The sequence below is a fragment of the Ambystoma mexicanum genome, chromosome 2p, assembly GCF_040938575.1.
Source record: "Ambystoma mexicanum isolate Mex_15411 chromosome 2p, UKY_AmexF1_1, whole genome shotgun sequence".
Taxonomy (NCBI): Eukaryota; Metazoa; Chordata; class Amphibia; order Caudata; family Ambystomatidae; genus Ambystoma; species Ambystoma mexicanum.
This window is the reverse complement of record NC_090923.1, coordinates 438,264,787-438,277,771: the sequence shown is the minus strand read 5'-3', so window position 1 is coordinate 438,277,771 and position 12,985 is coordinate 438,264,787. Positions and strand designations below refer to the sequence as shown.

The window sequence follows — 12,985 nt, the reverse complement described above, 5'->3', positions numbered from 1 at the left end:
CTAATGACCACTGTGTCCACAGTTTCCATATTAACTGTCATCATTAGCACCCATGAGAGCTGTGATAAAGTGGTTTTCTTCTAGCACTCAAACTGCATAACCATTTGGGAACTGATGGCCAGAATTTGGGGAGAGTGAAACGGGTGGCACGAGTAGAATGTGTGGGTGTCCCAGGGCTTAAACTGTGACAGTTTGTTAATTTGTCAATAAATATATCACTTATTTTATCCACTTTGAATAATGCCATCAGTCAAAGTATTTGTAATGTGAGTTATCTGCTATTATCAGGGTCAATGATGATGTCACTTCCTGTGACATCATCAGGTGGGCAAAGGCATGTAATTCAAATGGAAGGTTGAACCTTTGATTGCAAGTAGAGTAGCTGCAAAGGCCTTCCCTGTTGCTGAGTGTCTGTCACAATTCACTGGACTATACAGCACTAAGGTTATGCAGGCAGCCATAGGATAGCTCAGCGGCAACGTGCTTGCCTTGGAAGCAAGACGACATGGAGCAACACAGGTTCGATCCCCGGGTCCACGCTTAGAAACCTATGGGTATTAAGCGCGTTATAAATAACCTATCATTTCATATCATATATCATATCATCACACCGGCCTCTGGACGATCCTCTGCAGTTCAATGTATCATCATGTACATTTCTCTTACCTACAACATCCTACTATTTGGGGAAAGACGGCTTTCAAAGAATCAAATTAAATAAACATTGAATTGATTTCAATTCTTGTCACACCTGTCAATATGTTTATAAGTGCCTAATGATTCTGATGGAAGATTGGTAGTGTTAATATGTGGCCATAAATTGTCAAGATCCAGGGGTTGAACCATGGTTTTGTGATAAGTGTTGTGACACACCATTCTTAAGATCGGGTAAGGTATCCTAGACATTCCGATCCTTAGGGATGTGCTTGTCTTGGCCTTTCCTTCAGACTGGTCATTTGCTATGATCATCATCCTGTGGATATTATTCCATGCTCTCGTGTGAGTATTCATCAGGGAAATGCTCATCACCAACGGTTTGGCTAGGTCTGGAAAAGATCTGTGCCGGTGGTAATGTTGGGACTGTCGGGACTCGGGGCTAGCTAACCTTTTGGTGGTTGTAGCCCCTGAGCTTCTATCCAGGGCTACAACATGGGGCTATGGCCCCCTCTGAGCCCCAGCCCCAGCAACACCTCTGCTCATCACCCTCATTTGAATATTTGAATATTTTCTACCTGAGCCAATAAAGGCATCTCATATTGCAGACAGCATCCGGTGACATAGCATCTGGTCCATTCAGTGTTCTTTGTCGTCCGGGGTCTGTTCTCATCAGTGTCCTCTATCTTTTCATTCATGCCATTGCTCCGTCAGTGGTTTGTGTGGTAATCAGACTTGTCTATTACTCTTTCTTCCCTTCATTGCTGCTCCCTCCATTCAACACTGCTTCTCAGATATATTATGCAATGTCCCTCTTCACATCAAAGTCTGGACCCACGAGCTCACAATGGGCTTAATTCACAGAAGAGTTTTATCATGGCAAACTGTCTGTGAATAAGGGCCAAAGTGTCCACTGACTACTGTTGCACGCTGTGACAATGTGTCCGTTTTGTGACCTGGGTGTTGATATGCGCATATCTGCCTGTTGATTCCCGTGTCGCCATTTTTGTCTAGTACTCCTCACCCCTTTGGCACCCACAGTGTCCTTACGTGTGTCCTGAATTATGAAATGCCTCATGAAGCTAAATGCTCAGGGAGTGGTGGCAACTGTGTCCATTGAAGCACCTATGCGTATTATTAACCTCTATTCCAAACCATTCAGGCCATGGTATGCATACAGTTCCTCTATATTCAATTAGTGAAGTGCTACCTCATTGCACTCTGCCACTTCGCATTCCTCACAGATAATGCCCGTGTGGAAATAGGCTTCCCTGAAGCAAGAGGCGGGAAGCAAACAAGAACAGGTCTCAGTTATGCAGGAAGAAAGTGTATTCTGGAGGCAAATGATTAATATGGTTGCATGTCTTATCCAGACAGTGTTCTCTCCGGGCATCAGGCCCCGCGTCTTTTTGAGTCTGCATTCTTTGATTTTGGTCAGGCCACTTTCTATCGATCCCCGATCATACTTAAAACTATATAGTTGTACTGCCCTCAAAAAGGAATGTCCAAAGTGGGTGCTACATAGGAAGCCTCCTGATTCCCCACATGTTTCTTTTACAACTAATGCCCTTTGTTGGGGTAATTGACAAGGCTCAATTTCAGGTGGATACCTTTCCCGGTACATTTAAGACGGATTGACTAACACTGCCATTGATTTTAACAGGCGCCTGGGTGTAGGTAAAAGGGCCTTGATATCTCAGCTTGTGGTCGAAGCCATGAACAGAAGTTGTGGAACTATCTTCCCTTGGCTGCTGACCTGCCCGTCTCCCCACAAACCCCAGGGCCAAATGCACCTGCTGCCTAAGGGACCGTTCAGCGCACTGCACTGCAGTACAAGCCACTTCGACCACTGAGCCCAGAAAGTGCTGACAATGACTGCATAGCTTACAAAACGTCTGTTGGTTAAAATGTGAAATATTCCATTATTTCACGCCTCAATCCCGCTCTTTTACCATGCTGTATGCACGAGTACACTGGCAAGCATAGTGTTCCTGTCAGAGTGTAATAACGACTTACAATGAGAAAACCTTTGAACATTGTCCCCCTCAGGAATATTACGCACATGGGGTCATTATGAGTTGGGAGGTAAGAGGTTAACGGCGCCAGTAAAGGTGCCGGAGCCGTCAACCCCTTACCTCCCTATTACAAGGTCTCCTCGCGGGACCCAGTAAGGCCGCCTGGTAAAACCAGGCGTCCTTAGCGGGTCCCGCGAGCAGACCAGGGTGCTAACAACGGCCCGTTATTAACAGGCCCGTTGTTAGCACCCTCCCCATTCCCATTGAGCCCTCTGGGGGCTCGAATGGGGATGTACCTGGTCCGGGTTCCTTGAATGAGGAATTACCGGGCCCTCAAAGGTTGGAATGGCCCGGTAATTCCTCATGTAAGGAACCCCTACTCGGGACCCGGTAAGGGGGTAGCCATGCCGCTAACAGCGGCATGGCTACCTCCTAACTCGTAATGACCCCCATTGTGTTTGGTCTCCAGTATTGCGGGAACGTGTTCACACTGCACGTGGCCCAACTTTGAAACACGCCTGCTCATTGAAATGGCTTGGAGTCGCGTGTCAGTCTCCCTCGGATGTTGTCTGCTACTCTTGGAATGAGCAGACAGTAAAATAAACCACGTTTAATTACCCTTTACAGTTAGATAGTTTCATTAGTGGCACTTTAATTGCTCAGTGTTCCTCTTTTAAATTAAGCACCTGGCCCTAAACCATACAACGGCATACAATGGCGCGCTCAACCTTGCATTGATTACAGTCCCTTGCATGGCGGGAAAAAAATAAACGTCATAAGCAGAAACCTAAATGGACGGAAATGATAACTGATTGTTATCATTAGCCTGTGCTCGAGCCAGCTTTGTACTTTTTTCTGATCTCTCTTATTACACGGAACGTTTTAATCTTGTCCAAAAAGTGAATAAATTAAAGCAAATGATGCCTTTCTAAAAATTCTAAATATGAATAATCGGAAGTGCTCAGGGACCGTAGGCAAAGGCATTGGCATGCAGGCAGTCCTCTGCTTAACATCGCTCCTCCTTTCATGCTGAGGCCTCTTCCGGCCAGCAGACAAGCTGCAAACGCATCTAGCTTTCTCCAGAAACCGAAATGCGGATGCGGCTGTGCGCGCCTTTGCCTGTGCGCGCGTTGCACGCGTGGCGTGGTCCGGAGCGAGCTGGCCGTCCTGTCAGATCCCACTCATCTGTCATTGTAGTGGATTATTTCTTGAGAGACTGGAATTGGCTGCGTTGGATCAGAGGCCCATCCATCTTACTCAGGCGGGGCGCGAGGAAGCTGCCTAGTGCCGACTCACGGGAGGGACAAGTCGGCTGTCCCCGAGCAGGTGATGAAACAGCTGTAAGCCATCACTCCGTCCGCATCGCCGGCCTGAGTGAGGCATTTGTCATCGCTCACATTTCCAGGGCGCTTGGTATGCGCTTGGCATAGAGCTCTTCCTCGCCCATAAAAGAGCTCATTTTTCAAGCTTAGGGGAACGACGCGCTGCACTGGACCTGCTCGCCCCTCGTTTTGTTTCTCTCACACACGGCCACTTGTTTCAACTCATTTGCCGTAATGGGGCGGCACGTTTCCTTTCTCAGTGTTGTTTCTCGCCTCGGCTAATGCCTCATTCCACTGCCTTGCCAGAGGCCCAACCCCCTGTGACCAGTCCACTCGGCACAGCGCTGCCATGTGCTGGTTCCAAGGCTGGGAAGGCGCCCTGCAAGGTTTTAATTTTAGAACGTTCATTACAAAGACGTTAAAATAGGTTGTTTGGTGAATCCTTTTTTTACGATTATGGAAATGTGCTGTTTAATTGCTGCTCGCACCTGTCTTAACCAAATGTTCTTTCGTGTCCTAGACTGTTTAGAAACACAACTCATAATGCATAGAATGCCAGAAAGCCGCCATTTCCTGACTTGTAACACTTGCCGTGTCTATCGGAGGACACCATAACCGCCATGCCATCTAGTTTCAAGGCATCTATCTTCCCAAATCCCAGCAGGGCTGAAGTCAATGACTTCAAGCAAAACAACAACAACACAACTTTAGTAACACAACTCACATCTCGGGCACACATTTAATTGAGGGAGATTTATTTATTTATTTACTGTTTATTTGTACAGCACTTATACACAGCGCTCAAACACAGGATATCGCGTATACGGCATACATGTGTATGCCGTTTACCCCCTATCCTGCTCTCGTGCCTGCCGCAAGTGCTTCACTGAGAAACCACCATATCACACCACTACTCTCACTCTATCCTATACACCATCATTCAATTAGAACACAGCTATGCTATGACACATTCGCCCTAACTGTTCTCATACAAACATAACCGCATGGACACCCACCATCCTAATTAAAACCAGCTAGCGAGCACATTCCGGCTAGCTTAGGCGTTTCTTCAGGCATAACGCAGCCAAAATTCAGTCTGAGTGTCAACCCTCCAGATTGAAAACCTCCAACTGATTTCCTCAGCACCACACCTACCGCTAAGAAGCAGCTATCAGGCAAAAACCACACCAGCTGAACACATACCCGGAGCACCCACGCACCATAAGAATATTGACTCTCTCTACTGACCTGAACTACGGTTCCCGAGGGCGTTCAACCTACCAGCGCTTTGAGATCATACCAATGATACATAAGGCACTATATAAATGCCAAGCAACATAACATAACATAACAAGTGAAGTGCTTCAAAGCAAAGCTTGGTTCAAATGCAGCTCACTGGCTCCATTACTGTTGATGAAAGGCTGATTTATCAACGCAGATCCACTTAACAACTCAACATAATAAAACATCTGATTTTCACCCCCTTCCATTTTGAGTCCGTCAACTTTTTTCCCCTTCTTCTTTCCTTTTGAACCCCTTTATTTTCTTACATTTTTTCCCTTGCTGCCTTTCCTGCATGTTATCCACCATTCGTGCCTCTCTTTGATCCTTGGGTTTCTTTGTGCTCCCCTCTTTCTCTTTTCTTTTCTCGATGGTTCCTGCCCACACTACGACCAAGTGCTTCTGTTCATTTCTCTGTGTTTTACTAAACCTCTCTATTCTCTTTTACAAACTTTTAAACTCCAACTTTGTTTACCTTTCTTTGCAGTTTGTCTACTCTCTATGCTCTCCATTCTGGCACCTTGCCTTTAGGGCCAAGTTATTACCCCACTCACTTCAACACAACCCTTACCAACCATTCATTGACAATGATATGCACTGCGTCACCTGCCTAGACTTCGGCCACCCAAGAGGCCCTGGAAATAATGTTCAAAGTGGCCCCATATTACACAGTTTCAGCAAGCCCAACCCGTTCTCTATGGGAACATTTGGAAATAAAATAGGTTTCCACGCGAAAGAGGCCTAGGATGCAGAGGTCTAGTGGGAAATCTCCAGAGTTCCCTATAGGCCAGTCCAGCCACGCGGCCACCCCTCATCACCACCATCATTGTTCCCTATACTCCCTAATCTTCGGAAGGGCAGGTGGGCCATAGCCTGCCACTGTGATGCTCTTTATCTGGAGAGCAACTTCCTTTCCTTATTTTGCACAACGCCAGTCTGCTAACCAATGGGCGTGGGCCGGTGCTGTGCATCACTGTGCTTTCTCCTCCCCTTCCTCCCACAATGTCCCCGCGCGTGGGATCGTTCCTTCCTGCCCTGGACCCTGTATGTATTGTGAGTGGCTGATCAGACCGGCCTCTTCCAGCGTACACTTTAAGCCCATATGACCACATACTGGCATTTCTTTTCTTATGAGCTACCACTGTACGCGCGATGGGCCCGATTCGTGGAATATTTCCCGGGTTCAAAGTGACTTTGCTCCGCTGAAAAGTGACGCTGCACTGCCGACACAAACCCTGATTCATGGAACCATGCAAAATGTATGTTTTTAGTGCAAAGTCCAGCCAAAGTAGGCGCACAGTCATTTTTGCAGTACAAAATGACTTTGCTTGGACTTTTCACCGCAAAAATAAACTTTGCACGGTTCCATGAATCAGCGTTTGTGTCGCTGGTGCAAAGTCACTTTTCAGCAGTGCAAATTCACTTTGAACTGGGCAAATATTCCACGAATCGGGCCCAATGTCTTGCTCTTTTATTCTACTGTAACTAGTGCCTTGAGGCCTAATGGTTTGGAGCGCTGCAATAAATGTAAAAATAAAAACATTATAAGGACCTGGAACCCATGATCGGACTGGTGCATACAATTGGCCTTGACACCAAAGAAAAAGTGCCCTACAGACGCAAATTAAAATGCATTGTTTTTTTGACAGACGGTTCGAGTAGCACCAATGGGGAGTTTTTTGGTAAGATGTGGTGCAAATTGTGAATTTTAAAGAATAAGTGTTCCGTAACCTGCCAAAGCTACTAGCCGCACAGTGAATCAACTCATTAAACTGGCCCAGTTTGGTAAAAAAAGAATCTGGTCCACATCGACCAAAAATGGAGCCCACAATAGAATGTTGGGCCAACACTATGGGCATTGACCTTTCCCTTATAGGCCATTATGAGCCTGGAAGACCCTACTGTAACCGGCAATCAATCCACTCAACCCTTTTTCAACACCCCACCCCCTCCCTAGATAAACACTGTACAGCTTATCCTACCCATTCTAGCAACCTCTGTGCCCAGCCTGTAACCCATGGGTAGGGGTGCAGGCAGTGTGCCTCCTCCATGCACAGTGCCCCACTGCTTCACAGCAAGGTTTTTCGCTTTGCAAACCCCATACATGCAATGCACCCATTGTGCTCTTAAATATTAGCTGGCTTCTTGGCAGGCTTGAACATGACTACTATATATGCCATACATAAACCATAAATATTTACTTTTGTTTTCTTGATGTTAAAGGGAGTCCATAAACATTTCTAATTGAAATGCATTCTGAATGCAATAAATCGTCCGGTTTACTGCTGCAGTGGGATAGTTCGATTTGCAGCCCCGTTGGAACTGCTGGGAATTGTGTCCAGGAAATACAATGCGGAATACGTTCTCATTGTGCTGTGCCTGCCAGCCTGCCACTACCAGCAGAGCAAAATAAAGTTACCCAGAGGGATGAGGTTATTTCCCAGTGGACGAAACCTGTTATTTTCCAGTGTGGAAATAAAACACAGACACAAGGCTTGCACAGAATCGCAAAACCAACATATGCGGCCTCGGAATTCCAATCCGACCTTGGGCCCCCATCGTGGCGCCTGAGCAAATGTATTAATCTCAATGATATGAACAATGCATGAGGTGCCATGCGTAATGCAGAAATCAGCGGGCAGACGAGCTAACATCTACACAGAAGGCCTGCAGGCCTAAGCATCACAGGAAAGTGGCATTGAGTCTTAACAGCAGTCAGGGAAGAAGGGTATCAGACACCTGTATTGGTCCTACCTGGCCTGTGCAGGTGGTACTGCTGGAAGCTGTGCTGGAGCGATCCTTGGCAGAGAAGCAGCGCCCATGCACTTATCCACAGATACAGGACCCAGGACACTGCGGAAACCATTGTCGCGCTCTACATGAAAGAAACACACGATTCATGATCAGCAAACCGCAATCAAGAGCCGTTCTTGCTTTCATTTCTATTAATTTTTAATTCATTTATTTATTTATTTTTATTTATTGTATTTGGTTATGCACCCAAAACCCTGGGGTATCACGGCGTAGGTTACAAGGATGTTTACATTCTTACATGTTACAAGGATATTTACAGTCTTATATGTTAGATGTAGATTTCAAAGCACTTTAGGTTGGCACACTCACATTTACTAAATGAAATCGGTACTCATGTGATCAGTCTTGGAAGGGTGAACGGGTGAGTAGTTTCAGGCTTGGAGTCACATACAAATAAGGGTTCGAAGACAAGGGCTTTTCGCCCCCTTCTTAATCCTTAGTTCCCCTCTGCCTGCACCACGTCTTGGCCAGACTGCCTTAGTCCCCCTCCTCCCAGGCCCCTGGTCGGAGTGCATGCCCATGTATTGGCATTCTAGTTGTGTCCCAACAGTGTCGCCATATTAAACAGGCCATGTCAGAAAGGACAGCTGAGCAGGCCCGTGTCACCAGGGCTTATTGGAGAACTTGAATAATTCAGCAGGGCAAATGACACCATAATGACCCAACTGGGGGAGCGCGAGCGGAGCTTGTGCGCGTGATAGATTGGATGCCGATACTGCACAGCTATCCACTTACTTGCATTTCATGTATTTTGAGAAGGAGGGCGGGTCGCACTCCTTACCGTGCGTTTATAAGCAGATGTCCGAGAAAGAGACATTGCTTGTGTGGCAAGCAATGTCTTAAGTTATCAAACTAAAGGCACACTATCTGCAACACTGCATGTTGCTCTTTAGCTGCTGCTTTTTTTTTAAGGAAACATGCATGCTAATTAATGAGCGTCTACTTTACACCGGATACCTCAGTTAACCTGCAATAATAGAACAGGGAACACAGACACCCTCCTCGCTGTCTACAAACGTATTCAGATGAGCCAGTGCAATGCAGAGTCTGGTAAACGGAGCGAACGCAATCGTGTTCCTCATGCGTCTGCAGCAGAAGCGCCAGGTCTGCTATTGTCAGCTTAATACCTACCCAGTAGGTAACAGACTGTGTTTTTGGCTTCTGTGAACATCAATTTTTAATCAGTGTTGTCTTCCGCGAGAAGTAATTGTTTCTCCGAAACAGGCTCAATTCCCCAGACAAAAACAGGTCCTTTTGCTCAGTTTCAGCTCATAAAGACGTGTAATCAGATCAGCTCCAAGTACCCAGGCAGTGCAGTTGTTACCCATCAGCACATCTCACAGAAATGCGTGGCCGGGTTTGCGGGCTAGCTCATTCTATTAAGAGCGTCCCGCTGCGGTGGTATGTGCAGTAATGCCCGCACGCTTTTGCGCCAAACCCTTGAATGTGTTATCCAAATGCTGGGTGCGCTTCTCTGCAAAGGCAAACGATGCACGCGATTCTACGACTTGCCCAGGTCGCTTTTGAAGCACCTTCTGCTGCGCTCATATTTGCCAAATTAATCAAACTTCAAGAGCTCCAGGACCCAGCCAATTACAGGGCGCCGTTTCCCATCCGATAATCCAATCAGCACAGCATCATTTAATTCAAGCATTTCAAGCCAGGAGGATAATTCTTACTTGCACGAGCCCTCATACTCAGCTGCCATCGGGGCGACCAATTTAAGACGTGCAAATGGCACAGCAGCGTGAGACCCGGCCACGTTAGCAATGGGGAGGGGGACAGACAGGAAGATGCACGAGTCACGCAGACGGGGAGGGGGGCAGCCAGGAAGATGCACGAGTCACAGACAGTTCGGCGTGTTTATCAGACGAGCGTTTTCACTCGTCTCCCCCCTTGGTATACCAGAGCGCTTCTTAGGGATTGTGATGTCAGTTTTTGACACTCTGCACAGTATTTCTGATTGATGGGCTCATATTCATGTTGAAAAATAGAATAAAACAAAGCCAGGGACATGGAAGGCGACCCTATTCATTGGAGCAAATAGACTGGGCAAGGCATGCACGGTTTGCATAGAAGTACAATGCATTATTCTGCACGTCATTCTATCCAAATCAGCACCTGGAGGCCAGAATAATGCAACACTAGGCACTACATTAAAAAAAAAAAATTTAAGTAAACGGGGAGTCAATGTTAACGCAGTTTAACAGGTGGCCTTGGTGAATTCACTCTTCTGCTAATTGTACCACGACTGGTTTGACTGAGGTCCTTTGCACATGTGACCCTGTGACCCCCAGCCTGGTCTGACACTGCTGTGTTGCTCAAAGGTCTGGGCTTTCACCACCTTGTCATCTGGGCGACCCAGAGGTGCCCCCCCCACTCCCCCAACTTAAACACTCATTAGATAAGGATAGCCCAGTGCTTCCACGAATCCCCACGCTTCAAACAGATCTTCACTCGGAGGAAACTTCGGCTGATGTTTCCAGCTCTGCTTTAAACGCAACACACTGCAGTGAGCGCCAGTTCCCACTCTGGTAGCCACCCCGTGGACGCTGCACCCCTTCCCTTTGGCGCTGTGTCCTAATGCACAGGCTGGTAATACTTTAATTGCATTTCGCATTATCCCCCCCGCATTGCCTCCTAAGCCCCCTTCATCTGCTGCCACTCGCCGCAGACTCCGATGGGCGATAAATCCCATTGCCGTTTGCCTAATCCGATGGCTGCGATAAAAACACGCGTGGAAATCACACACCCCTTGCTTATCAGATGACTTTTAAATCTCACCTCATGCCTTCAATCCCAAAATAGCTTCTTACCTGAAAAATCCAACCCCGAGCACAGACCTCTCCTCGAGTTCATTGGAGAGAGCTAGCACTTCTCAAGATCCATGGGCACCCAGAAGCATCCGCACAGTGCTCCCCAAAATAAGCGTCAGGTCGGCGGGGATTCCAGCGCCGCGCTCCTCTGCGTTCAACCCAATTTCCAGAGCAAAGAAGGCACCAGGGCAGGGAGGGCGGCTGTCAGGAAAGTAGCCAAGATTCAAGGGGTGGAACCCTTGTCATTTTCACCTTTAAATCATCGCGCGGCGTCAGCCTCCGCTCGCGCAGACCCTTGAAGCGATCGGTGGTAATTTACCGCTCCCCGCCTGGGCGCGCGCGGAGGGGTCTGGGGTGCGTGGAGTGGCAGTGCTGTCCCAGCACAGTGCGTCCGGAGGGAAGCAGGCACTCTCTGCAGCCTGGCCTGCGCGGGCTTGCTGCACAGGAAGATGCTCTTAGTAATCTCTTTCTGCACACCGCTGCTTTGGAATCACATGTCTTAAAGCGGCATTGCCCCCTATAGCACGCAGCCGCCTCACGAGGTGTACAGTTCACCTGCTCACCTGCAGCAGTGCCGTGTCTATCCAACAGCAGCACGGGTTAAACAGCATATTAAAAACACACCACGTTGATTCTGCTTATCATGCTTTGAAGTTTGACCAGCTACACAAAGATGCCATAGGTCTAGTTAGACACGTTTAAAAGCAGAAATAAGACTTGTATATTTAATTTGCCTGGGTTTATTTCCCATGTAATATTTCTCTCATGCTTGCCTTTTGGCAAATATATGCTAATAACGTGATCAGCCATCGAATCATGGAATGGGTGCTCCAAGAACATATTGGTGCCGGGCGCCGATCACATGCGGCTGTGCAGCAACCCATTCCGTGATTCAGCTCAGCTTTGTGGGGCTTTAAGTGGGCCGGGGCTCAATCAGTTCTCCACACAAGCATATGGCACAAAACTGTAAAGTGACCAAGAGCACCTGTGTGCAGGAGCCCATGAGCATAGGCGGTCTTGTGTTAATCGCAAACAACTGATTAACACTGGCAGTGATGTGCCAAGACGCTCTATGCAGATAGCCAAAACATTACTCTTAAAGGTTGAAACTGTCCAAATCCATTAGTATGACCCAGTCAGTTTACTGTAAGGGTATTAGCATACATGGAAATATGAGACAGGGCAGTGTAGATTATGTGCCCAGACGGATTGCAGGCTTGAATCATTATCCCATATATGTTGTAGACATATTTTGTGCAAATTCTTATGTTCCCAAAATGGTCTTTGATTTTATGCAAAGTAGTTCAAGTGCTTCTATTTGTCCCCTCCCCTTTCTCATAGGCGACTTCAGGACCCGTGGGAGGTGCATGGTGGCTCAGTGAGGGCCGGTTTCAAAAGGATGACATGGTTTTTGGGGCACTCACTGAGCCTCCATGCACCTCCCACATGTCCTTAAGCCACCCATGAGAAAGGGGTGGAGACAAATAGAACCAATGTAAGCTACTTTTTATATAATACCCATCCCCTGTTCTGGGGCAGCTGTGTGGGGCATACATTACAGTTGAGAAGTTTCCTAATGAAAACTTCAATGGGTGATTTCTCTGGATTCATCATGGAAGGTGCAAACACAAGCCCCAACTTGAACTTCATTATTCTTCAAGGATATTCCCTGGACTATATATTAGAGCTGAAATCCGGTTAAACAGGTCAGTGATAACACATTTTAAAGACTCCTGTCTTTGGCCAGAAAAAGCATACTGAAAGTGTAAAGATTATCTGGAAAACCCCAGTTTAAGCAGAAATGACAGGCCGGCAAAATCCCAAATTTACAAATGGAAATAGTCAAATTAAATAGCAACACTTGCTTTATTGACAGTCCACATAAAGTAGAAACAGCATACAAGCATTAACTCATGCATCACTCTCAAAACCTCTCATGTAAAACAACAGATTATAAATAAAACACATGTCAAAACTGTCGGCATACTACAATCTTGGCTACCAAAAACCTACGTTAAGGGAATTGTATACATATAGAAGATATAGAAGTTAGTCTTCTCATTGGTTATACAACATCTGATGG

The 12,985-nt window shown here is 46.9% G+C and overlaps 1 protein-coding gene across 3 annotated transcripts in view; it reads right to left on the bottom strand.

Moving 5' to 3' along the window:
- Positions 1–11,396, bottom strand: part of TAFA1 (TAFA chemokine like family member 1) — a 2,040,488-nt gene extending 2,029,092 nt beyond the window's left edge. Inside the window, exons 1-2 of one of the 3 annotated variants that reach the window (XM_069643790.1) lie at positions 10,903–11,396; positions 8,027–8,147 (exon numbers count right to left, since the gene is read on the bottom strand). In XM_069643790.1, the coding sequence (XP_069499891.1) occupies positions 8,027–8,138 (112 nt within the window). In that variant the 5' untranslated portion in view covers positions 8,139–8,147; positions 10,903–11,396. Of the gene's footprint in view, positions 1–8,026; positions 8,148–9,217; positions 9,826–10,902 lie in introns of those variants that run through there. The other 2 variants (XM_069643792.1, XM_069643791.1) reach the window with 2 other exon arrangements.
- Between the last annotated feature and the right edge of the window lie 1,589 nt (positions 11,397–12,985).